Here is a 27,630-nt window from a genome sequence, read left to right as displayed (position 1 = left end):
TTTTTAAAATGATGAGAGGGATAGAAACATAGAAACATAGAAATTAAGTGCAGGAGTAGGCCATTCAGCCATTCGAGCCTGCACCGCCATTCAATATGATCATGGCTGATCATCCAACTCAGTATCCCGTACCTGCCTTCTCTCCATACCCCCTGATCCCTTTAGCCACAAGGGCCACATCTAACTCCCTCTTAAATATAGCCAATGAACTGGCCTCAACTACCTTCTGTGGCAGAGAGTTCCAGAGATTCACCACTCTCTGTGTGAAAAAAAGTTCTTCTCCTCTCGGTTTTAAAGGATTTCCCCCTTATCCTTAAGCTGTGACCCTTTGTCCTGGACTTCCCCCCCAACATCGGGAACAATCTTCCTGCATCTAGCCTGTCCAACCCCTTAAGAATTTTGTAAGTTTCTATAAGATCCCCTCTCAATCTCCTAAATTCTAGAGAGTATAAACCAAGTCTATCCAGTCTTTCTTCATAAGACAGTCCTGACATCCCAGGAATCAGTCTGGTGAACCTTCTCTGCACTCCCTCTATGGCAATAATGTCCTTCCTCAGATTTGGAGACCAAAACTGTACGCAATACTCCAGGTGTGGTCTCACCAAGACCCTGTACAACTGCAGTAGAACCTCCCTGCTCCTATACTCAAATCCTTTTGCAATGAAAGCTAACATACCATTCGCTTTCTTTACTGCCTGCTGTACCTGCATGCCTACCTTCAATGACTGGTGTACCATGACACCCAGGTCTCGCTGCATCTCCCCCTTTCCCAATCGGCCACCATTTAGATAATAGTCTGCTTTCCCGTTTTTGTCACCAAAATGGATAACCTCACATTTATCCACATTATACTGCATCTGCCAAACATTTGCCCACTCACCCAGCCTATCCAAGTCACCTTGCAGTCTCCTAGCATCCTCCTCACAGCTAACACTGCCCCCCAGCTTAGTGTCATCCGCAAACTTGGAGATATTGCCTTCAATTCCCTCATCCAGATCATTAATATATATTGTAAATAGCTGGGGTCCCAGCACTGAGCCTTGTCGTACCCCACTAGTCACTGCCTGCCATGGTGAAAAGGACCCGTTTACTCCTACTCTTTGCTTCCTGTTTGCCAGCCAGTTCTCTATCCACATCAATACTGAACCCCAATGCCGTGTGCTTTAAGTTTATATACTAATCTCTTATGTGGGACCTTGTCAAAAGCCTTCTGGAAATCCAGATACACCACATCCACTGGTTCCCCCCCCATCCACGCTACTAGTTACATCCTCGAAAAATTCTATAAGATTCGTCAGACATGATTTACCTTTCGTAAATCCATGCTGACTTTGTCCAATGATTTCACCACTTTCCAAATGTGCTGCTATCCCATCTTTAATAACTGACTCTAGCAGTTTCCCCACTACCGATGTTAGACTAACTGGTCTGTAATTCCCCGTTTCTCTCTCCCTCCCTTCTTAAAAAGTGGGGTTACGTTTGCTACCCGCCAATCCTCAGGAACTACTCCAGAATCTAAAGAGTTTTGAAAGATTATTACTAATGCATCCACTATTTCTGGAGCTACTTCCTTAAGTACTCTGGGATGCAGCCTATCTGGCCCTGGGGATTTATCAGCCTTTAATCCATTCAATTTACCCAACACCACTTCCCGGCTAACCTGGATTTCACTCAATTCCTCCAACTCCTTTGACCCGCGGTCCCCTGCTATTTCCGGCAAATTACTTATGTCTTCCTTAGTGAAGACGAAACCAAAGTAGTTATTCAATTGGTCCGCCATATCCTTGTTCCCCATGATCAACATGATAGACAGAGTTGACGTGGAAAAGCTTTTCCCACTGAGTGTAGGGAAGATTCAAACAAGGGGACATGATTTGAGAATTAAGGGACAGAAGTTTAGGGGTAACATGAGGGGGAACTTCTTTACTCAGAGAGTGGTGGCTGTGTGGAATGAGCTTCCAGTGAAGGTGGTGGAGGCAGGTTCGTTTTTATCGTTTAAAAATAAATTGGATAGTTATATGGACGGGAAGGGAATGGAAGGTTATGGTCTGAGCGCAGGTATATGGGACTAGGGGAGATTATGTGTTCGGCACGGACTAGAAGGGTCGAGATGGCCTGTTTCCGTGCTGTAAATTGTTATATGTTATATGTAGATGTACTGCCTAGTGTGTTATGGACCAGTAACTAAAACAATCCTTTGACCAATGCTAAGAATTTGAGAGATCTTTGTGCTAATGTTCACCACTCTTGGGATGCATCATCTCTAAACGGTGGGGTTTCATTTCAAAGGAAGTAATTGTGGACTTTTCCTCTTTTTCTCCTTCCAGCTTGCTGTTCATCAAGTAAGTGCTCTTGCTTTATTTTCAATTGGTGCATCTTAAGGCGTTTTATGGTTGATAAATCTTCAGGGTCTGATCAAGCATTTCCTAAGAAATTGTAAGAAACAGGGGAACAAATTGCAGGGAGACTGGCAGAGTTATTTGTGTCATCTTTAGCATCGGGAACAGTGCCAGAAGACTGGAGTATTGCTGTTGTTATTTCCCCACATTTTCCCCTGGATAGGGGAGTCCAAAACTTATTGACATTGACTTACGATAAGTGGGGAAAGATTGAAAAGAATCTGAGGGGCAAACCTTTTCATACAGACGGTTGTGGATATATGGAAAGAGCTGCCAGAGGAAGCTGTGGAGGCAGGTACAATGTTTTAAAAGACATTTGTACAGGTACATGGATTTGAAAAAGTTGGGGGGGGGATTGGGTGGGGATATGGGCCAAATGCTGGTAGATGGGACAAACTCAGATAGACATATTGGGTGCAAGGGATGAGTTGAGCCCAAGGGCATTTTTCTGTGCGGTATAATTCTAAAGCTAAGCAATGGCCTAGTGCCTCTGTGTCCAAAGGCATTCTAGTATAATATTGCCCATTTAATCGCACAATCCAGCAAAATCAGCACTGAGGACGTGCACCATTGGAGACACAAAACCCTTAGTAATAGAACACTTGGTACTAGAATCTGATTCTAGTTATTATGCTTTAGGAAGAGTAGGGCAATCCCAGAGAGAGTGTATCAGAGATTTCTAACATTGTTCCAGGGAGGTGAGATCACAGATACAAGGCAATGCTGGAAAATGTGGATTCTGCTTGGTGAAAGAGGTTTACACGATCAAATTTAAGAAGGAACTGCAGATGCTGGTTTACACCGAAAATAGACACAAAATTCTTGAGTAACTCAGCAGGTCGGGCAGCATCTCGGGAGAAAAGAAATAGGTGATGTTTCAGGTCGAGACCATTCACCGAACTGGATGAAGGATCTCAACACGAAACATTGTGTATTCTTTTTCTCAAGAGATGCTGCCTGACCCGCTGAGTTACTCCAGCATTTTGTATCTATCTTTTTTGCAAGATCAATATGGGTTTATAGAGCACAAGCCACTTTCCATTATTGGATGGTTCAAGGATAAGTTTGCACAGATTTAAAGGGTGAAAGATCAGAGAGATGAGGAGGAAAAATACTTTCATGCACAGTGGTTATTGCAAGCGTGATGGAAGCTGAGGCAACTGCGGGCTTTAGCAGTGTAGCCATTTGATGGGAAGCATGTATACAGATGATAGGAAGAAATATGTGAATGGAACTAAAAAGATTACTCGCTGTGGAGACAGCAAGGACATATATTGGGTTGAATAGCCACCTACTCATTGTAACATGATTTTACAATGCTGTGCAACTATTTCAAAGAGATAAATAGTTTCCTTTGTATCTCGGCCAATATATTCTCGTTCTGTTTATCCGGATAGATCAACATTGCTATTTGTGGGATAAAAACAGAAAATGCTGGAAACATTCAGCGGGTTGGCACCATTTTCAAAAGAGAAACAGAGTTAATATTTCAGGTCAATGACTTTGCTTCTGGACGCAGGGGCTTCAATGTGAAACATTAATTCTAGTTTTTCCTGCCACAGATCTTGACTGCTGAGTGTTTCCATCATTTTCTGTTTTTTTGTTAGTGTCCGATTTCCAGCATCTAAAGTTGTTTTTATTCTAACTTGCCGTTTTTGGGAACTTGCTTGCAAATTGCTTGTTGCATTTCTTTCAATAGAGTGGTGACTACTCGTTAGACATATTAAACTAGTTCTAAATCAGTCCTAAGGCAATTTAATATGCGACATAAATGTGAGATTTTCCATTGTTGTACCTTAATACTAATGAATGATCTCTCATTTCAGAAAGTTTAGAGTGCCCTGTTTACCCTATGGACTTAGTGTTTGCATTGGACATGTCCGAGGAGGTCACGCCATCCATATTTAACAGAATGCGGAAGATAGTAAATGACTTTGTGCAGGATCTTAAAGTCACTGAAGGTGCCTGCCCAGAGGGAGCACGTGTGGCAGTTCTTTCCTACAGCTCCACACCAAAAATGCATATACGATTCACAGAATTTAGGAAAAAACAGGCTTTACTGAAAGCGCTGGCGAAGGTAAATTACGAGCAGTCAGCCGACGGCCGAAATATCGGACTAGCAATGAGGTTCGTTGCAAGAAATATCTTCAAGCGTGCACGTGGTGGCTTTCTTGTCAGAAAAGTAGCAGTATTTATTACCAATGGCCCATCTCAAGAGACAACATCAATCATGTCGGCAGCCCTGGAGTTCAAAGCCTTGGACATTACGCCGGTTGTCATATCTTTCTCTAGGGTCCCTGAAATACAGCTTCCTTTCCAGGTAGGATATCTATGATATTTTACAAACAATGCATTTATTTATACACCTCGTCAAGTTACCATGCTTGCATTTGTAATACAAATTCCTCATGTTATTATTGAGCCCACCTGCCAGTGGAGACACTACATCATCATGTGGGGTGGGGGGGGGATCTAATTGCAGGGTGACATTTACATGGGCAGTTTTCATTATGAATCTGGCTTTATACATTGTTTATTGCAAAAATAAGGTCACTTCCCCTTTCTTCAGCTAAAGTCCACATATTCAGGGCAGTCACGGTGGCACAGTGGTAGAGTCGCTGCCTTACAGCAAATGGAAAGCCGGAGACCCGGGTTCGATCCCGACTACGGGTGCTGTCTGTATGGAGTTTGTCCGTTCTCCCTGTGACCTGCGTGGGTTTTCTCCGAGATCTTTGGTTTCCTCCCATAATCCAAAGACGTACAGGTTTGTAGGTTAATTGGCTTGTTTAATTTGTTTGATAAAAATGTTCAAAATTCCAAGTTGGCGATATGCAGAGTACTGCCCTGCTGACTACAAAATTCAGCAGGTTCAAAAGGTTATTCTCAACTTCCTGCATATAGTGCCTTATGGAATTGTCTGGTTTCTTGATATCTTGGATAGGTGACGTTTTGGGTCATGACCAAACTTGCTGTATTAAGGGGAAAAGCTGCTTGAGGAGCTTAACCACTTCTATGGCCGCTTCGACAGGGACAATCTAGAGACAGCCATCAAGGCTGTGCTGCGCTCCCTGCCGATCACCAACCCCTCACACTCACCCCCTACGACGTATACGTGGCACTGAGCAGGACTAATGCACGTAAGGCTGCTGGCCCTGACGGCATCCCCGGGCGCGTGCTCAGGGCCTGTGCTGCGCAGCTGACAGACGTCTGGACTGACATCTTCAACCTGTCACTTGCCCAAGCAGTTGTCCCCACGTGCCTTAAAACCACCTCCATCGTGCCAGTGCCAAAACACTCCACTGCGGCAAGCCTCAACGACTTCCGCCCAGTTGCATTTACCCCCATCATCACCAAGTGCTTTGAGAGGCTGGTCCTGGCACACCTCAAAAGCTGCCTACCCCCCACACTGGATCCCTATCAGTTTGCCTACCGCAAGAACAGGAGTACGGAGGGTGCCATCTCAACGGCACTTCACTCCGCCCTCTCCCACCTCGACAACAGAGACACTTACGTAAGAATGCTGTTCATCGATTACAGCTCAGCATTCAACACCATTATACCATCAAAACTGATCACCAAACTCGGTAACCTGGGCATCGCGATACCCCTCCCTCTGCAACTGGATACTGGACTTTCTAACCAACAGACCACAGTCTGATAGGTTAAACAAGCACACCTCTTCAACCCTCACCCTGAACACCGGCGTTCCACAGGGCTGTGTGCTGAGCCCCCTCCTCTACTCCCTCTTCACCTATCACTGCACACCTGTACATGGTACTAACACCATCATCAAGTAGAAACATAGAAACATAGAAATTAGGTGCAGGAGTAGGCTATTCGGCCCTTCGAGCCTGCACCGCCATTCAATATGATCATGGCTGACCATCCAACTCAGTATCCCGTACCTGCCTTCTCTCCATACCCCCTGATCCCCTTAGCCACAAGGGACACATCTAACTCCCTCTTAAATATAGCCAATGAACTGGCCTCGACTACCCTCTGTGGCAGAGAGTTCCAGAGATTCACCACTCTCGGTGTGAAAAAAGTTCTTCACATCTCGGTTTTAAAGGATTTCCCCCTTATCCTTAAGCTGTGACCCCTTGTCCTGGACTTACCCAACATCGGGAGCAATCTTCCTGCATCTAGCCTGTCCAACCCCTTAAGAATTTTGTAAGTTTCTATAAGATCCCCTCTCAATCTCCTAAATTCCAGAGAGTATAAACCAAGTCTATCCAGTCTTTCTTCAAAAGACAGTCCTGACATCCCAGGAATCAGTCTGGTATGCAGATGATACAACGGTGATTGGCCTCATCAGCAACAACGATGAGTCGGCCTACAGGGAGGAGGTCCAGCACTTAGCAGCATGGTGCGCAGACAACAACCTGGCCCTTAACTCCAAGAAGACCAAGGAGCTCATTGTAGACTTCAGGAAGTCCAGTGGCAGCACGCACACCCCCATCCACATTAACGGGACGGAGGTGGAACGTGTTTCTAGCTTCAGGTTCATAGAAACATAGAAACATAGAAAATAGGTGCAGGAGTAGGCCATTCGGCCCATCGAGCCTGCACCGCCATTCAATATGATCATGGCTGATCATCCAACTCAGTATCCTGTTCCTGCCTTCTCTCCATACCCCCTGATCACTTTAGCCACAAGGGCCACATCTAACTCCCTCTTAAATATAGCCAATGAACTGGCCTCAACTACCCTCTGTGGCAGAGAATTCTGGAGATTCATCACTCTCTGTGTGAAAAATATTTTCCTCATCTCGGTCCTAAAAGATTTCCCCCTTATCCTTAAACTATGACCACTTGTTCTGGACTTCCCCAACATCGGGAACAATCTTCCTGCATCTAGCCTGTCCAACCCCTTAAGAATTTTGTAAGTTTCCATAAGATCCCCCCTCAATCTTCTAAATTCTAGCGAGTACAAACCGAGTCTATCCAGTCTTTCTTCATAAGAAAGTCCTGACATCCCAGGAATCAGTCTGGTGAACCTTCTCTGTACTCCCTCTATGGCAAGAACGTCTTTCCTCAGATTAGGAGACCAAAACTGTACGCAATACTCCAGGTGTGGTCTCACCAAGACCCTGTACAACTGCAGTAGAACCTCCCTGCTCCTATACTCAAATCCTTTTGCTATGAATGCTAACATACCATTCGCCTTCTTCACTGCCTGCTGCACCTGCATGCCTACTTTTAATGACTGGTGTACCATGACACCCAGGTCTTGTTGCATCTCCCCCTTTCCTAATCGGCCACCATTCAGATAATAATCTACTTTCCTGTTTTTGCCACCAAAGTGGATAACCTCACATTTATCCACATTATACTGCATCTGCCATGCATTTGCCCACTCACCCAGCCTATCCAAGTCACCTTGCAGCCTCCCAGCATCCTCCTCACAGCTAACACTGCCCCCGAGCTTTGTGTCATCCGCAAACTTGGAGATATTGCATTCAATTCCCTCGTCCAAATCATTAATATATATCGTAAATAGATGGGGTCCCAGAACTGAGCCTTGCGGTACCTCACTAGTCACTGCCTGCCATTGTGAAAAGGACCCGTTTACTCCTACTCTTTGCTTCCTGTCTGCCAACCAGTTCTCTATCCACATCAATACTGAACCCCCAATACCGTGTGCTTTAAGTTTGTATACTAATGTCTTATGTGGGACCTTGTCGAATGCCTTCTGAAAGTCCAGATATAACACATCCACTGGTTCTCCCTTATCCACTCTACTAGTTACATCCTCGAAAAATTCTATAAGATTCGTCAGAAATGATTTACCTTTCATAAATCCATGCTGACTTTGTCCAATGATTTCACCACTTTCCAAATGTGCTGCTATCCCATCTTTAATAACTGATTCTAGCAGTTTCCCCACTACCGACGTTAGACTAACTGGTCTGTAATTCCCTATTTTCTCTCTCCCCTCCCTTTTTAAAAAGTGGGGTTACATTAGCTACCCTCCAATCGTCAGGAAACTGATTCTAGCAGTTTCCCCACTACCGACATTAGACTAACTAGTCTGTAATTCCCTGTTTTCTCTCTCCCTCCCTTTTTAAAAAGTGGGGTTACATTAGCTACCCTCCAATCCTCAGGAACTACTCCAGAATCTAAAGAGTTTTGAAAAATTATCACTAATGCATCCACTATTTCTGGGGCTACTTCCTTAAGTACACTGGGATGCTGCCTATCTGGCCCTGGGGATTTATCGGCCTTTAATCCAATCAATTTACCTAACACCACTTCCCGGCTAACCCGGATTTCACTCAGTTGCCCCATCTCATTTGACCCCTGGTCCCCTGCTATTTCCGGTTATTTATTAATGGATACATAAATATCCATTATTTATGTCTTCCTTAGTGAAGACAGAACCAAAGTAGTTATTCAATTGGTCTGCCATGTCCTTGTTCCCCGTGATCAATTCACCCGTTTCTGACTGCAAGGGACCTACATTTGTTTTAACTAATCTTTTTCTCTTCACATATCTATTAAAGCTTTTGCAGTCAGTTTTTATGTTCCCTGCCAGTTTTCTTTCATAATCCATTTTCCCTTTCCTAATTAAGCCCTTTGTCCTCCTCTGCTTGTCTCTGAATTTCTCCCAGTCCTCTGGTAGGCAGCTTTTTCTGGCTAATTTGTACGCTTCATCTTCTGTTTTGATACTATCTCTGATTTCCCTTGTTATCCACGGATGCACTACCTTCCCTGATTTATTTTTTTGCCAAACTGGGATGAACAATTGTTGTAGTTCATCCATGCAGTCTTTAAATGCCTTCCATTGCATATCCACCGTCAACCCATTAAGAATGAATCGCCAGTCTATCTTGGCCAATTCACGTCTCATACCCTCAAAGTTACCTTTCTTTAAGTTCAGGACCCTTGTTTCTGAATTAACAATGTCACTCTCCATCCTAATGAAGAACTCAACCATATATTATGGTCACTCTTGCCCAAGGGGCCACGCACAACAAGACTGCTAACTAACCCTTCCTCATTACTCAATACCCAGTCTAGAATAGCCTGCTCTCTCGTTGGTTCCTCTACATGTTGATTTAGATAACTATCCCGCATACATTCCAAGAAATCCTCTTCCTCAGCACCCCTTGCCAATTTGATTCACCCAATCTATATGTAGATTGAAGTCACCCATAATATAACTGTTTTACCTTTGTTGCACGCATTTCTAATTTCCTGTTTGATGCTATCCCCAACTCCACTACTACTATTAGGTGGCCTGTACACAACTCCCATTAGCATCTTCTGGGATAATTTTGCAATTTTTTTAAACTGAAGCCAATTATCCTACAAACCTGTACATCTTGGGGATGTGGGCGGAAACCAGAGCACCTGGAGAAAACCCACACGATCACAGGGAGAAAGTACAAACTCCGTAGTCATGATTGAACAGGGGTCTCTGGCATTGTAAGACAGCAGCTCCACCTCTACACCACTGTGCCACCCTTCATATGTCTTCAGTAAATGTCCACATTTTGTATTGGATATGAGATTTCTACAAGATTATTTGACCTATGGCAATGGCTTGGTTGAGCTTCAAGGGTGTAATCTCCTTTTTATATATTTGACGTGTTTAAAAATGTTTGTAATTTAAATTTGAATGTCCAGTCTTTTCTCCCGTAAAAGGTTGATGACACAAAAACATTTCAAGTACTTTCTTTGTCAAGAGATCGGCAAGAAGCTAAGGAACAATTGCAGAGCATCCGATTATGTACTTTCTGTTTTGGTATGTTTTTAATTGTATTCAGTTAATCATAATAGTAAATCAAAAGCTAACCTGCATGAATTTAAGTCTCCCTGATCTGCAAGAATCCTTTGATTAGTTCATGTCAAGATCTAAACATTAGACTTTCCTCTTCCCCCACAGATAAGTGTCGACCAAATGCCCAATGTGGACACGTCATCTCCCCACCTCCTATTTCAGTCGACATGGACATGGCTTTTGTTGTCGATGGGTCGAGCAACATGAAAATGATGGACTTTGGAAGAATAAAGGGTTTCCTCAGCTCAATGCTGGACATGCTTATGATTTCAAGAAGTCCACGTACCCGTGATAATCGTGCCAGGGTAGCATTGGTACAATACTCACCGGCAGGTTATTTCCCTCGGGGTCGTCAGAATCCAGCCAATTTAGAGTTTGGGTTCATGAAATATAACAGCAAGAACCTGATGAAGAGATACATTGAGGATTCCTTCAATAAGTTAGATGGCCCTCCTGGGATTGGTCATACTATTGAATGGACCATAAATAATGTTTTCATGAGTGATGCAACAGCACGTCGTTATAAAGTGATCTTTGTTATACTTGCGGGAGAAACAAGTTCCTTTGATATGGAAAAGCTAAGAGCTGTGTCCCGACAAGCTAGGTGTGATGGTTTTGTGATCTTTGCCATCTCCCTTGCGAAGGAAACAATCAGAAACAACTTGGATGATCTTGTTAGTTTTCCTATTGACCAACACGCTATTCGCTTTGTCCAGCTGCTCGATTCTGAAATGACTTATGCCAAAAGGTTTGCCAGGGCCTTCCTGAATAGCCTCTCACGTAAGTTAAGCTTATTTAAAACCTAAAAACTATATTAAGTTCTTAATGCATATGTATTCTTTACAGAGAGAAGTTGTTGCTTTGACATTAGTCCAGGGCTTAATCGTGTATTTTTAAATATTATATATGTTTCCATATAATGGTGATGCGGACTTCAGACCTTCTATCCTTTAATACCACGATAGGCATCAATTGATAAAGGGGTTGAAGGGACCCATCGCTGCACTGACGTCCAGCTGCAGCCTACCCCAGTTGACTGCTGCAAAGCACCGCAGATGCAAGATATTCAAAGCATAAAATGTTCATAGTCAAGAGACCAGACACGTTGGGTCACGGTCCTTCATCGACAAAAATGAATCTGCTAACATGCATAAAAGATAGAACACATTTTTGTTTCTCTCCAGTGATGTTGCTTGACATACTTAACGCTTCCACCATTTTCTGTTCCATCACATCATGAGTTCAAAGCCACCTCTAGATTCTTGTCCACAAGCTCCAGGTTGACAATATGTTGCAGTACTGGGAGGTGCTCCACTCCCAGGGTGTTTTCTGTTTCATTAAACCACCCTAAATTTAAAAAAATTAAAAAGACACAACACATGATAGAATTTAACATGAAAGTCCCCCCACAGCAGAATCAATATTTTCCATTGTGATGGAATGCACTAAAAAGTCCAGTCCTCCTCCTCTTAGCTGGTTTATACCAAACATAGACACAAATTGCTTGAGTAACTCAGTGGTCAGGTTGCATCTCTGGAGAAAATGGATAGGTGACATTTAGGGTTTGAGTCTGAAAAAACATCCCGACCCGAACCGTCACCTATCCATTTACCCCAACAATGCTGGGTTATTCCAGCATATTGTGTCTGTCTCGCATATTGGTATTCTCCACACTGATCTCCCTGTCCTCCATATACTTCTCCTTGGTGAAATCAGATGCAAAGCACTAATTCTACCTCGCCTACAGCCCCAGACTCCAAGCACAGATTCCCTCCTTTATCCTTGAGCAGTCTCACCTTCTCCCTGGTTATATTTTTGTTTGTCATGTAGGTATCGAAGGCTTTCGGATTTTATTTAATCTGACTTGCCAAAGTCATTTTGTGGCCTGTTTCACCCTTCTAATCACCTGTTAGATCATGTCAGATTATTTCTCTGTTTATTAGCACCCTATACTATTTCACTGTACTATTTCAGTCATTCATGCACTAAATGACATTGCTCCACATTCTCCTCTGCCAGCAACATTTGGAGTAACTGGGTTGAGACTTCCAAATCCCCACAGAACTAGCACACGTGCAGAGTCCAGGACTGAGACAACAATTAGAGGGGGTGGATTCTTACACTGATATCCTCCACTCAGCATCTGCCAGCTTCGCTTATCAATGGCCAGAGTATTGTCAGATATTTCCATGGAGCTCCCTCACTTGTCACAGTTCTGTTTTAAGGCTTTTGTAAGTGGTCTGCAGCACCGAATAGCCGCTCTGTCAGCCCACAGCCCACAGTGGCTTGGATCACTCATGGTGCAAGAACTGTTCAAGTACCCAGGCAAATTGGAAATTTCCATTCTCCCGCCCCAATGTTTCACTCGCTCCCCAATATTACACAGTTGTGCACTAGCCACCGCACAGAATGGTCCTTCGAATGTGTAGGAAGGAACGACGGATGCCGGTTTACACCAAAGACAGACACAAAATGCTGAAGTAACTCAGTGGGTTCGGCAACATTTCTGGAGAAAAGGAACAGGTGACATTTCGGGTCGAGGCCCTTATTCAGACTGAGAGTCAGGGGAGAGGGAAACTAGAGATATAACCATATAACCATATAACAATTACAGCACCGAAACAGGCCATCTCGGCCCTACAAGTCCGTGCCGAACAAATGTTTTTTCCCCTTAGTCCCACCTGCCTGCACTCGTACCATAACCCTCCATTCCCTTCTCATCCATATGCCTATCCAATTTATTTTTAAATGATACCAATGAACCTGTCTCCACCACTTCCACTGGAAGCTCATTCCACACCGCCACCACTCTCTGCGTAAAGAAGTTCCCCCTCATATTACCCCTAAACTTCTGTCCCTTAATGAAGAGATACAAAGGACAAATGAATAAAAGGTGTGCAAAAGGGCAAATCAAAGCCAGCACCAATGTTCAAGGAAGGGTGGAGCCCACAATGGTTCATTGTTGGCTTATGGAGAAGGTGATAACGAGTAAATACAAACAGTGAAACTAAGCAGGACGACAGGGAAACTAGTAGGCAGACTAGGGTGGGCCTCCTCCACTGTCAAACTGAGGCCAAATGCAAATAGGAGGAACAGCACCTCATATTTTGTTTGGGCAGCTTGCAACGCAGTGGTATGAATATTGATTTCTCTAACTTTAACGGTTGCATTCCCCCTCTCTCTGTCCCACTCCCACCCTAGTTGTCCTATTTGTTTCTCTATCTTCCTGCTTAAGTTCACTGTTTGTGTCTACTTGTTACCAGCTTCTCCATAGCCAACAATGAACCATTGTGGGCTCCACCTTTCCGTGATCATTGTTGCTGGCTTTTCATTCGTTTGTGCTTTATACCTTTTCATATCTCTAGTTCCCCTCTTCCCAGACTCTCAGTCTAAAGAAGGGCCTGGACCTAAAACGTCCTCTCTTCATTTTCTCCAGAGATGGTCTTTCAAGTGTTGTCTCACTTCCCGTCCCCACAATAAGTTGGCGAATGATGCTGCAGCTTGGAGTTGTGCATGCATGTCCCCATTGACACATTTTGAAGGCTGAATACGAGCATTAATTGCCATATGAATACGTTTCACAATTTTTAGCCAATTCTGGAATTTATTTTGAAGGAAATTGGAGTTGGTGTTAGCACAGTGCACCGTAAGTGTTTAAAGTAACAAAAGTACAGAATGCCCTCTTTCCAGACACAAATAAATGAGCGTAATTATGGTAAATATAAAACAAATTCCAGACTTGTATAGAAGGTGTTGACTGGCCACATCCTGAGCTGCTCTGTTCAAATTGTAAGATTAAGATTTCTTGTTTTGGATTTTGTGACCCTTTATCTCTATTGCATCTTACTGAAATCAGTGGTCAGTGTGTGATTAATGGTTGACATGGACTTGGTGGGTCGCATCTGTTTCCATGATGTATTTCTAAATTATACCACATCTTTAATCGCCTTAAAACGTTGCAACTAAATCAATGACAAATCTATGGTCAATTAATTCATGTTTCTATTGATACACACTGTATTACACTGCATCAGTATCAATAATCTAATTATTTGGAATAAATCACCATGGTTCACCTATAGATAGACACAAAATGCTGGAACGACTCTGCAGGACAGGCAGCATCAGACTGAAGTAAGGTCTGGACCCAAAACGTCACCTATTCCTTCTCTTCAGAGATGCTGTCTATCCCGCTGAGTTTCTCAAGCATTTTGTGTTGATCTTCGGTGTAAACCACTATTGCAATTCCTTCCTACACATTGGTCGAACTATGTTCCCGTGTAGTAATTTTCAGAGGCCCCATTCCAGGGGTGAGAAAAAACATTGTTTTATGATATGGGTTTTTACATTTTCATATTTTTATAATTACTTTTTCATATTATGAAGATAATAGATCATTGGAAGGCCATTGCCACTATTTGCCCCTTACCATGGTAGTTTATACACCTGCCTGTTACTGCTTCAGTTATCAGTCTATTTCTACAATCTTTAACTGCAAATGGGCTGACACCTGAAAGAAAGTACAGTGAGTTGGGATTGGGGCCAAATCTGATAGTTTCATCAAGAACAAGTCAATTAATTTTAATCAGCTCATGAAATCATTACTGGTTACTTCAGTTTTTATTGACTCAAAATTAAATATCAGGAATTTTGATATGCTTACTATTTCTTTCTGCTTTTAATTAAATTTGCCTTTTGCAGTGAAAATCAACGAATATCCACATCCAGATTTACAGGAGGAATGTGAAAGGGAGATGGACTTGTATGAAAGCGAGTATGTTTTCAAAAGCTTTCCATTTTTAGATTAATGCTTATGTTTTTAATATATATTCATTGCCTTTTTATTGATTTTATACTGGTTTAATTGATTCTTTACAGAACTGAAGTGGAAGAAACAGAAAGAGAATACACTTATGGGGAAGAATTTAAAAGCTATGAACTGATATCAGGTGAAAGAGAAGCAAAAGCACGTTATGGTAGGTGAAATGGGACAATCTGTAGTCACTTTTTTCCCCAAGTCTATATAAGACACAATATATGCACAGTTTATAGAAACACTATTGGAGTTGAAAGCAAAATATTGGTACAGCAAATGTTACATTTACAGCAAAGTGTTTTGCTGTCTGCCCATGGAAACATGTCCCAGCTACATCAGTCACACCTGCCCGTGTTTCGCCCATATTCTTCAAACCTCTGCTATTCACATCCCTGGCCAGATGATTTTTTTAAACGTCATAATAGCATTGGCCTCAACGTGAAAAATGTCACCACAAAAGAACAAACTGCTGGAGGAAGTTGGCAAGATGAACAGCATCAGTGGGGGATAGGAATTGTGAACGCACTGGGCCAACACCCTGTAACAGGACTGAAAGTAGTGAGGGTAGATAGCCAATGTGAGGGGAAAGGGGGAAGTGGTGAAACAAGAGCCAGTGGGTGATGGGTGAGCCCAAAGGGCCTGTCCCACGAGCATGCGACCTGCATGCGGCAAGCGCGATCAAACCGGAAGCGGGGACCGCGCGGAGGTCGAGTGATCCCCGTTACTGGACCGGTCCCACCAGCATGCGCCTGCATGTGGCGAGCACGACCAAACCGGTAGCGGAGGTCGAATGAGTGACGTGAAGTTTGAGCGAAGGCGGTGAGTGCGGCATCGAGGCGGCTGCGGGCCGGCAGGGCGTTGCCGCATGGAATTTTTGAACACGGTCAGTTTTTCAGAGCCCCGCGCGATGTCGCGACCAGCTCCGCCCAACTCCATACGGCTCCGGCGATCGAAGTGGGACCGGCCCCACCAGGCCCTACGGCTCAAGCGACCACGTTAGGTCGCGCTTGCCGCATGGAGTCGCATGCTCGTGGGACAGGCCCTTTAGAGTGGTGAAGTATGACAGACAAGCGGAGCCAGGTGGGGGAGTGTCCTCCATAATGTTTGGGACAAAGACCCATCATTTATTTATTTGCATCTGTATTCCACAATTTGAGATTTGTAATAGAAAAAAATCACATGTGGTTAAAGTGCACATTGTCAGATGTTATTGAAGAGTATTTTTATATATTTTGATTTCACCATGTAGAAATTACAGCTGTGTTTGTTTATACACAGTCCCCCCATTTCAGGGCACCGCAATGTTTGGGACACATGGCTTCACAGGTGTTTGTAATTGCTCAGGTGTGTTTAAATGCCTCCTTAATGAAGATTTAAGAGAGCTCTCAGCATCTAATCTTTCCTCCGGTCTTTTCATCACCTTTGGAAACTTTTATTACTGTAACTTTTATTACTATAACTTGAACCCTGCTGAAAGTGGTATGAAACTGCACTTGAATTTGGTGGCCTTGCACCCTGCTTGAAGTCCACATTAACGGGACGGAGGTGGAACGTGTTTCTAGCTTCAGGTTCCTGGGAGCCAACATCTCCGATGACCTCTCTTGGACCCACAATACCTCTACTCTGATCAAGAAGGCTCATCAGCGTCTCTTCTTCCTGAGGAGACTGAAGAAGGTCCATCTGTCTCCTCAGATCCTGGTGAACTTCTACCGCTGCACCATCGAGAGCATCCTTACCAACTGCATCACAGTATGGTATGGCAACTGCTCTGTCTCCGACCGGAAGGCATTGCAGAGGGTGGTGAAAATTGCCCAACGCATCACCGGTTCCACGCTCCCCTCCATTGAGTCTGTCCAAAGCAAGCGCTGTCTGCGGAGGGCGCTCAGCATCGCCAAGGACTGCTCTCACCCCAACCATGGACTGTATACCCTCCTACCATCCGGGAGGCGCTACAGGTCTCTCCGTTGCCGAACCAAGGACGAGGAACCAGCTTCTTTCCGGCGGCTGTCACTCTACTCAACAACGTACCTCGGTGACTGCCAATCACCACCCCCCCCCCCCCCCCCCCCCCCGGACACTTATTATTATTTATTCAAATCGTTTGCTATGTCGCTCTTCAAGGAGATGCTAAATGCATTTCGTTGTCTCTGTACTGTACACTGACAATGACAATTAAATTGAATCTGAATCTGAATCTGAAGAGAGGTCATCGGAGATGTTGACTCCCAGGAACCTGAAGCTAGAAACACGTTCCACCTCCGTCCCGTTAATGTGGATGGGGGTGTGCGTGCCGCCTCTGGACTTCCTGAAGTCTACAATGAGCTCCTTGGTCTTCTTGGAGTTAAGGGCCAGGTTGTTGTCAGCGCACCATGCTGCTAAGTGCTGGACCTCCTCCCTGTAGGCCAGCTCATCGTTGTTGCTGATGAGGCCAATCACCGTTGTATCATCTGCATACTTGCTGATGGTGTTAGTACCATGTACAGGTGTGCAGTCATAGGTGAAGAGGGAGTAGAGGAGGGGGCTCAGCACACAGCCCTGTGGAAGGCCGGTGTTCAGGGTGAGGGTTGAAGAGATGTGTTTGTCTAACCTCACAGACTGGGGTCTGTTGGTTAGAAAGTCCAGTATCCAGTTGCAGAGGGAGGGGTCGATGCCCAGGTTACCGAGTTTGGTGATCAGTTTTGATGGTATAATGGTGTTGAATGCTGAGCTGTAATCGATGAACAGCATTCTTACGTAAGTGAATCGATGAACAGCATTCTTCATTACGTAAGTGACATTGTTAATTCAGAAATAATGGTTCTGAACTTAAAGAAAGGTAACTTTGAGGGTATGAGACGCGAATTGGCCATGATTGACTGGCAATTAATTCTAAAAGGGTTGACAGTGGATATGCAATGGAAGACATTTATAGAATGCATGGATGAACTACAAAAATGGTTCATCCCAGTCTGGCAAAAGAATAAATCAGGGAAGGTAGTACATCCGTGGATAACAAGGGAAATCAGGGATAGTATCAAAGCGAAGGATGATGCGCACAAATTAGCCAGAAAAAGCAGCATACCGGAGGACTGGGAGAAATTCAGAGACCAGCAGAGGAGGACAAAGGGCTTAATTAGGAAAGGAAAAATAGATTATGAAAGAAAACTGGCAGGGAACATAAAAACTGACTGCAAAAGTTTTTATAGATATGTGAAAAGAAAGAGATTAGTTAAAACAAATGTAGGTCCCTTGCAGTCAGAAACAGGCGAGTTGATCATGGGGAACAAGGATATGGCGGACCAATTGAATAACTACTTTGGTTCCGTCTTCACTAAGGAAGACATAAATAATCTGCCGGAAATAGCAGGGGACCGCGGGTCAAAGGAGTTGGAGGACGTGAGTGAAATCCAGGTTAGCCGGGAAGTGGTGTTGGGTAAATTGAATGAATTAAAGGCCGATAAATCCCCAGGGCCAGATGGGCTGCATCCCAGAGTACTTAAGGAAGTAGCTCCAGAAATAGTGGATGCATTAGTAATAATCTTTCAAAACTCTTTAGATTCTGGAGTAGTTCCTGAGGATTGGCGGGTAGCAAACATAACCCCACTTTTTAAGAAGGGAGAGAGAGAGAAAACGGGGAATTACAGACCAGTTGGACTAACATCGGTAGTGGGGAAACTGCTAGAGTCAGTTATTAAAGATGGGATAGCAGCACATTTGGAAAGTGGTGAAATCATTGGACAAAGTCAGCATGGATTTACGAAAGGTAAATCACGTCTGACGAATCTTATAGAATTTTTGAGGATGTAACTAGTAGCGTGGATAGGGGAGAACCAGTGGATGTGGTGTATCTGGACTTCCAGAAGGCTTTCGACAAGGTCCCACATAAGAGATTAGTATACAAACTTAAAGTACACGGCATTGGGGGTTCAGTATTGATGTGGATAGAGAACTGGCTGGCAAACAGGAAGCAATGAGTAGGAGTAAACGGGTCCTTTTCACAATGGCAGGCAGTGACTAGTGGGGTACCGCAAGGCTCAGTGCTGGGACCCCAGCTATTTACATTATATATTAATGATCTGGATGAGGGAATTGAAGGCAATATCTCCAAGTTTGCGTACGACACTAAGCTGGGGGGCAGTTTTAGCTGTGAGGAGGATGCTAGGAGACTGCAAGGTGACTTGGATAGGCTGGGTGAGTGGGCAAATGTTTGGCAGATGCAGTATAATGTGGATAAATGTGAGGTTATCCATTTTGGTGGCAAAAACAGGAAAGCGAAAGATACCACCTCATCTGTGAATCACGGCAGTGGGGTTGTATTGTAGGTTTTCCTCTAGTAGTTGCTTTCTGCTTGGCCTTAATGAATGCAGAGTTGAGTTCTAGTTATTTATTAAAACTTGTCAGAAGATTGTGTTTTGTTCTCGCATCAGAGACTTTGGAATAACATCCAGTTTTGGACATCGGTGCAGTGTGGGAGGACTGCAGGCACTATTTTGACTAAGATCCGTGGAGATTTCCGAGTTCTGCGTTATAGTCATCTGGTTATTTAATCTCAGTACCATATGATTCTTGTTGAGCAATTTGGTTGCTATGTTTCTGCACCATGGCATTAAAACAAGGTGCTGGAGGAACCCAGCGGGCCACACGGCATCTGTGAAAATAAAGGGATGGCCAACGCTTTGGGTCAAGTCTTTGCATCAGGACTGAGAGTGTAGAGGGAGATTACTCGTTCCTGCATTACAAGTATCTGCCCTTCAAAAAGGTCATGATTGGCAGTAAAATGGTTGGCACCTCACGAGATCTTTGAAGATGCACTATAAGAATGCTTTCTTTTAATCGAACGGCTATTGTTCAGTTTGAAGTGTTTGAACAAATATTGAACCCCCGTTGTCTCATAAAAAACGATTACTGAATTTTGTTGAAATATTAACAATGAAGGAAAGTTTGTCCCTCAATTAAAGAACAGACCAGAGAGCAACCTTAACGACCACATGTAGAGTCAAATACAGAAATCGGGAAGTTGCTTTCCAATGGTGTCTGCAGATGCTGAAATCTTGAATAAATAATAATAATAATAATAAATTTTATTGTCATTGCACATCAGTGCAACAAAATTTAGTATGCAGCTTCCAACTGATGTCAAAAAAATAAAAAATAAATAAACTGTGCGAAGTGACCATCTGAGGGAGACAGTCCAGGGGGGATGGGGGGCACTCAGCAGGGCCGGTTCAGAACTGCTATAGCTGGGAATGAAGCTGTTTCTGAGTCTGGAGGTTCGGGCGTAGAAGGCCTTGTAACGTCTGCCGGAGGGAAGTAGTTCGAACAATCCATTACAAGGGTGTGAGGAATCTTTATGGATGCTGACGGCCTTCCTGAGGCACCGTGTGTGGTAGATGCCCTCCAAGGCTGGCAGCTTTGTCCCAATAATCCTCTGCTCTCTGTGGACGACGCGCTGAAGAGCTCTCCTCTCCGCCTCCGCGCAGCTGAGATACCACACAGAGATGCCATACGTTAGTATGCTCTCTGTGGTGCAGCGGTAGAAGGTTGTCAGCAGCTGTAGTTCCTGAACAGTAGAAGAACAGACCTCCTGAAGTCAATAATCAGCTCCTTGGTCTTGGAGGTGTTTCGTGACAAGTTGTTACGTGCGCACCAGTCCGCCAGGTTCTGCACCTCCGCTCTGTATTTTGTTTCATCACCGTTGGTGATCAGCCCAATCACTGTTAACATATAACCATATAACAATTACAGCACGGAAACGGGCTATCTCGGCCCTACAAGTCCATGCCGAACAAATTTTTTTCCCCTTAGTCCCACCTGCCTGCACTCATACCATAACCCTCCATTCCCTTCTCATCCATATGCCTATCCAATTTATTTTTAAATGATACCAATGAACCTGCCTCCACCACTTCCACTGGGAGCTCATTCCACACCGCCACCACTCTCTGCGTAAAGAAGTTCCCCCTCATATTACCCCTAAACTTCTGTCCCTTAATTCTGAAGTCATGTCCCCTTGTTTGAATCTTCCCTATTCTCAAAGGGAAAAGCTTGTCCACATCAACTCTGTCTATCCCTCTCATCATTTTAAAGACCTCTATCAGGTTCCCCCTTAACCTTCTGCGCTCCAGAGAATAAAGACCTAACTTATTCAACCTATCTCTGTAACTTAGTTGTTGAAACCCAGGCAACATTCTAGTAAATCTCCTCTGTACTCTCTCTATTTTGTTGACATCCTTCCTATAATTTGGCGACCAAAATTGTACCCCATACTCCAGATTTGGTCTCACCAATGCCTTGTACAATTTTAACATTACATCCCAGCTTCTATACTCAATGCTCTGATTTATAAAGGCTAGCATACCAAAAGCTTTCTTTACCACCCTATCTATATGAGATTCCACCTTCAAGGAACTATGCACGGTTATACCCAGATCCCTCTGTTCAACTGTATTCTTCAATTCCCTACCATTTACCATGTACGTCCTATTTTGATTTGTCCTGCCAAGGTGTAGCACCTCACATTTATCAGCATTAAACTCCATCTGCCATCTTTCAGCCCATTTTTCCAAATGGCCTAAATCACTCTGTAGACTTTGGAAATCCTCTTCATTATCCACAACACCCCCTATCTTGGTATCATCTGCATACTTACTAATCCAATTTACCACACCTTCATCCAGATCATTGATGTACATGACAAACAACAAAGGACCCAACACAGATCCCTGAGGCACTGTTGTGTCGTCTGCAAACTTCACGATGGTGTCGGTGTCGAATGCAGGAACACAGTCGTGAGTGAAGAGGGAGTAGAGCATGGGGCTTAATACACAGCCCTGTGGTGTGCCGGTGCTCAGGGTGATAGTGGAGGACAGGTGCGGGCCCAGTCTCACTGCCTGCGGTGGTTCCGTCAGAAAGTTCAGGATCCAATCGCATATCGGCGAGCTGAGGCCTAGCTGGTGGAGTTTGGTGGTGAGCTTGGTGGGGATGACCATATTGAATGCAGAGCTATAGTCAATGAAGAGCATCCTTACATTAAAAACCAAACTGCTGTAGAAACACAGGTGACCAGGCAATATTTGTGGAAGGAAATGGGCAATACTGCAAATTTCAGCATTTGCAGTCTCTTGTAGAAACATAGAAACATAGATTCAAATTGACAGGAAACTGAAAGTTCAGTGTTCTTGTAGACCAAGTAAAAGGTTCAGCAAGTTATAGAAACATAGTAAATAGGTGCAGGATTAGGCCATTCGGCCGTTCGAGCCTGCACTGCCATTCAATATGATCATGGCTGATCATCCAACTTAGTATCCTGTATCTGCCTTCTCTCCATACTCCCTGATCCCTTTAGCCACAATGGGCACATCTAACTCCCTCTTAAATATAGCCAATGAACTGGCCTCAACTTCATTCTGTGGCAGAGAATTCCACAGATTGACCACTCTCTGTGTGAAAAATGTTTTTCTCACCTCGGACGTAAAAGATTTCCCCTTTATCCTTAAGCTGTGACCCTTTGTTCTGGACTTCCCCAACATCGGGAACAATCTTCCTGCATCTAGCCTGTCCAACCTCTTAAGAATTTTGTTAGTTTCGATAAGATCCCCCCTCAATCTTCGATTTGCTAGCGAGTACAAGTCGAGTCTATCCAGTCTTCCTTCATATGAAAGTTCTGACATCCCAGGAATCAGTCTGGTGAACCTTCTCTGTACTCCCTCTATGGCACGAATGTCCTTCCTCAGATTAGGAGACCAAAACTGTATGCAATATTCAAGGTGTGGTCTCACCACTAACCTGTACAACTGCAGTAGAACCTCCCTGCTCCTATACTTAAATCCTTTTGCTATGAATGCTAACATGCCATTCGCATTCTTCACTGCCTGCTGCACCTGCATGCCTACTTTCAATGACTGGTGTTCCATGACATCCAGGTCTCGTTGCATCTCCCCTTTTCCTAATCGGCCACCATTCAGGTAATAATCTACTTTCCTGTTTTTGCCATCAAAGTGGATAACCTCACATTTATCCACATTATACTGCATCTGCCGTGCATTTGCCCACTTACCCAGCCTATCCAAGTCACCTTGCAGCCTCCTAGCATCCTCCTCACAGCTAACACTGCCCTCCAGCTTCGTGTCATCCGCAAACTTGAAGATGTTGCATTCAATTCCCTCGTCCAAATCATTATTATATATATTGTAAATAGCTGGGGTCCCAGCACTGAGCCTTGCGGTACCCCACTAGTCACTGCCTGCCATTGTGAAAAGGACCCGTTAACTCCTACTCTTTGCTTCCTGTCTACCAGCCAGTTCTCTATCCACATCAATACTGAACCCCCAATACCGTGTGCTTTAAGTTTGTATACTAATCTCTTATGTAGGACCTTGTCGAAAGCCTTCTGAAAGTCCAAATATAACACATCCACTGGTTCTCCCTTATCCACTCTATTAGTTACATCCTCGAAAAATTCTATAAGATTCGTCAGACATGATGTACCTTTCATTAATCCATGCTGACTTTGTCCAATGATTTCACCACTTTCAAAATGTGCTGCTATCCCATCTTTAATAACTGACTCTAGCAGTTATGAGGTTACATTAGCTACGCTCCAATCCTCAGGAACTACTCCAGAATCTAAAGAGTTTTGAAAAATTATCACTAATGCATCCACTATTTCTGGGGCTACATCCTTATGTACTGTGGGATGCAGCCTATCGGGCCCTGGGGATTTATCGGCCTTTAATCCATTCAATTTACCTAACACCATTTGCCGGCTAACCTGGATTTCACTCAGTTCCTCCATTTGACCCCTGGTCCCCTGCTATTTCCGGCAGATTAATTAAGTCTTCCTTTGTGAAGACAGAACAAAAGTAGTTATTCAATTGGTCTGCCATGCCCTTGTTCCCCGTGATCAATTCACCTGTTTCTGACGGCAAGGGACCTACATTTGTTTTAACTAATCTTTTTCTCTTCACATATCTATAAAAACTTTTGCAGTCAGTTTTTATGTTTCCTGCCAGTTTTCTTTCATAATCTATTTTCCCTTTACTAATTAAACCCTTTGTCCTCCTCTGCTGGACTCTGAATTTCATCCAGTCCTCTTGTAGGCTGCTTTTTCTGGCTAATTTGTATGCTTCATCTTTTGTTTTGATGCTATCCTTGATTTCCCCTGTTATCCACGGATGCACTACCTTCCCCGATTTATTTATTAACCAAACTGGGATGAACAATTGTTGTAGTTCATTCATGCAGCCTTTAAATGCCTTCCATTAATGTCACCCATTATAACTGTTTTACCTTTGTTGCACGCTTTTCTAATTTCCTGTTTGATGCCATACCCAACTCCACTACTACTGTTAGGTAGCCTGTACACAACTCCCACTAGCGTTTTCTGCCCCTTAGTGTTTCGCAGCTCTACCCATATCGATTCCACATCCTCCAAGCTAATGTCCTTCCTTACTATTGCGTTAATCACCTCTCTAACCAGCAACACTACCCCACCTCCTTTTCCTTTCTGTCTATCCCTCCTGAATATTTAATATCCCTGGATGTTCAGCTCCCAGACTTGGTCACCCTGGAGCCAACTATATCATAGTCATCAATAGCTGTCTGCACATTCAACCTATCCACCTTTTTACGAATGCTCCTTGCATTCAAACACAAAGCCTTCAGGCTTGTTTTTACAACACTCTTACCCTTATACAATAATGTTGAAAAATGGCCCTGGATTTGTCCGTTTCCTTTTTTCCCCTCAGATGCTGCTGACCCACTGAGTTCCTCCGGCAGTTTGTTTATGCTCCATTTGCTTTCCCAGTTCCTCCAGTTTATTGACTATTCAAGTACATTATCAAGGGACTTGTCATTAGAACACGTGGAATGCTTGCCATAGTTACCAGTCAATGTTAGATAGTCATGGTACATTCCAAATCTATCGATCTTCTTGTGGTACAATGGTTAACTTATTACTCTCCACTAACCTCTCTGATAATAAAACATTTTTTATTTGCAATTCACTTGAAGATGAGGAAGAATTTGAAGAATACGCAGGAAAAAAAGAAGCTGCGGAACAAATACACACACGTCACGGTAAGCCCAATGATATGTTTATGGGCACTTTTTAAACGTAAGCTATTTGAAAACTCTCACTTCTTCATATTTTAACTGCTTTGGTTAAAAATAGATTTTTACTCTTCTTTCTGTCTTTATTCTCTCTTAATCCCCATTTTATTAAATGTCCCTTCTTCATTTTGCTTAGTGTGCATGATTTAGCATTGACTTAAATATTCCAATATACACTTGGTCCACGCTAAGAAATGTTTGATCACATTCACACACGTGCAGGCTGGTGTAATTTCTAACTGCCCTGTGTTCCAATGGACAAAGTCCACAAAGAACCATTAAGTAAGAGCAGGTATAATGAACAGTTGACACCATTTAGTGTATTACTCAACCAATTCGGAAATATACGCATTTAGCCTGGCACAACAAATTCTGTTATTTCTTTGTTCATTCCAGATCTTTGCTTCCTCGAATGGGATATGGGAGACTGTGAGGATTATGCCTTAAAGTGGCACTTTGATGAAGATTTTCAGGCTTGCAATCAGTTCTGGTATGGTGGATGTGGAGGAAATGCAAATCGATTCAATACCCTTGAAGAATGTGAAGACTACTGCATCAAATCACAGTAGAAAATGTTTAATCAGTTATGGGCAACAAAATGACTGCTTTAAATTCTGTAAACTCCAGAGCACAATGGTCTTACCCTGTGAATTAGTCAGAAAATATCAAATTTGGTTTAGTTTAATGATACAGAGCAGAAACAGGTCCTTCAGCCCAGCGAGTCCTTGCCGACCATCGATCACCGATACATTGATTCTATGTTATCCCACTTTCAAATCCTACACACCAGGGGCAATTTACAGCAGCCAATTCACCTGCACGTCATTGGAATGTGGGAGGAAACCGGTGTACTTGAAGAAAACCCACGCGGTCACAGGGAGAATGTAAAGACAGCATTCGAGGTCAGGATCGATCCCGGGTCTCTAGTTTGTAACAGCACATGGAGGATCACCATGAGTAACTAGGGTGGCTTTATTTAGTTAACAAATGTCATAAAACATGGTCCAGTACAGCACCGCAATGGGCATTTTGGCCGACAATGTTTGTGCTGAACATGATGCTAAGTTAAACTGATTTCATCTGCCTGTACATGATCCACATCCCTCTATTCCTTGCACTTCCATGTGTCAATCTAAAAACCTCTTACACACTACTCATGTATCTGCCTCCACCGTCACCCCAGGCAATGAATCTCAGGTCTCCACCACTCTCTGCATAAGAACATCCTGCCCCAGACATCTCCATTAAACTTTCCCCCTCTCACCTTACAGCAATGCTGCTAAGTGTCAATGCCACAAAATGGTTAATGACAACAGCAACACACTCCCCAATGCAAAGGTCATCCTTGATCATCCACGGTTCCTTTACCTTGCCATCCTTATCCCTCTTCCTTACTGGAACATGCTGATCTTGTACTTTGGTCAGCTGGCCTTTAAATAACATCCATATGTCAGCTGTGGACTTACCCAATAACAACTGCTCCCAACCTTCCCTCCCTAGCTCCTGCCTAATGACATTATAATTTGCTTTTCCCAATTCAGTACCCATCCAGATTTATTCTTATTAAAAACAATCTTAAAATGTATGCTGTGATCGCAATCCCCGAATGTTCCTGCACCATAACACTGATCATCTGTCTACGCTTGTTTCCCAATGTAAGGTTCATTACGGTCCCTCTTTGAATCGGACTGTACCCATACTGTTTGAGAAAACCTTCTTGGATACACCGAACACATTCTGCCCCGTCTAGTCCCTTTGCACTGCGTAAGTCCTAGTCAATATTGGGGAAGTTAAAGTCACCCACTACAACAACCCCGTGGTTCTTGCATGCTTCCATAATCTGTTCTGTAAACTGTAATATGTTGATGTAGTATCATGTACAGTATTATTGTCTTTCTGTATTCACAGCCATTGTCTTAGAGCTTGTTCATGTATATGTTTCATCAGCAAAAATATTACTATTTGATTTGAATAAAACAAAGTAACCTGCAATTATATACACTGGTTTATCTTCTGTCCATTCACCAACATTGCTACAACATGTTTTGGAAGAAAAGTTGCATGCGAGCATAATCAGTCCATCAGGATTGTGTGTTAATGCACCAAATTACTCGGATAATACAATACATGAATGGGTTCAAGTTCGTTCAAGTGAGTTTATTGTCATGTGTCCCTGTATAGGACAATGAAAGTTTTGCTTTGCTTCAGCACACAGAACATAGTAGGCATTTACTACAAAACAGATCAATGTGTCCATATACCATGATATAAATATATACACACATGAATAAATAAACTGATAAAGTGCAAATAACAGAAAGTGGTTATTAATAATCGGAGTTTTGTCCGAGCCAGGTTTAATAGCCTGATGGCTGTGGGGAAGTAGTTATTCCTGAACCTGGTTGTTGCAGTCTTCAGGCACCTGTACCTTCTACCTGAAAGGTAGCGGGGAGATGAGTATGTGGCCAGGATGGTGTGGGTCTTTGATGATACTGCCAGCCTTTTTGAGGCAGCGACTGCGATAAATCCCCTCGATGGAAGGA

The 27,630-nt window shown here is 43.5% G+C and overlaps 2 protein-coding genes across 2 annotated transcripts in view; both read left to right on the top strand.

The window, feature by feature from the left end:
* Window positions 1-2,346, top strand: part of LOC129716301 (uncharacterized) — a 59,105-nt gene extending 56,759 nt beyond the window's left edge. The window contains exon 12 of the mRNA XM_055666169.1: window positions 2,328-2,346. Within this exon, the coding sequence (XP_055522144.1) occupies window positions 2,328-2,346 (19 nt within the window). The remainder of the gene's footprint in view (window positions 1-2,327) is intronic.
* A 1,175-nt stretch (window positions 2,347-3,521) lies between these two features.
* LOC129706638 (collagen alpha-6(VI) chain-like) lies at window positions 3,522-27,355 on the top strand. The gene is made up of 7 exons (XM_055651015.1): window positions 3,522-4,719; window positions 10,047-10,146; window positions 10,288-10,962; window positions 14,884-14,956; window positions 15,061-15,158; window positions 24,989-25,054; window positions 25,484-27,355. Exons 1-7 carry the CDS (start codon window positions 4,252-4,254, stop codon window positions 25,654-25,656), a joined length of 1,653 nt encoding a protein of 550 aa, XP_055506990.1. The 5' UTR covers window positions 3,522-4,251; the 3' UTR covers window positions 25,657-27,355.
* The last annotated feature ends 275 nt before the right edge of the window (window positions 27,356-27,630 follow it).

This window comes from Leucoraja erinacea, chromosome 2 (genome assembly GCF_028641065.1).
Source record: "Leucoraja erinacea ecotype New England chromosome 2, Leri_hhj_1, whole genome shotgun sequence".
In the NCBI taxonomy this organism is placed as follows: domain Eukaryota; kingdom Metazoa; phylum Chordata; class Chondrichthyes; order Rajiformes; family Rajidae; genus Leucoraja; species Leucoraja erinaceus.
Note: the sequence above shows the minus strand (reverse complement) of the source record. Positions and strands in the feature narration are given on the sequence as shown.

Excerpts from the sequence above, each read along its gene's own strand:
- LOC129706638 (XM_055651015.1), top strand. The coding sequence starts at position 4,252 with ATGGACTTAGTGTTTGCATTGGACATGTCCGAGGAGGTCACGCCATCC. Across the intron at positions 4,720-10,046 it reads AAATACAGCTTCCTTTCCAG|GTTGATGACACAAAAACATT; the intron begins GTAGGATATCTA and ends CTCCCGTAAAAG. Across the intron at positions 14,957-15,060 it reads ATGGACTTGTATGAAAGCGA|AACTGAAGTGGAAGAAACAG; the intron begins GTATGTTTTCAA and ends GATTCTTTACAG.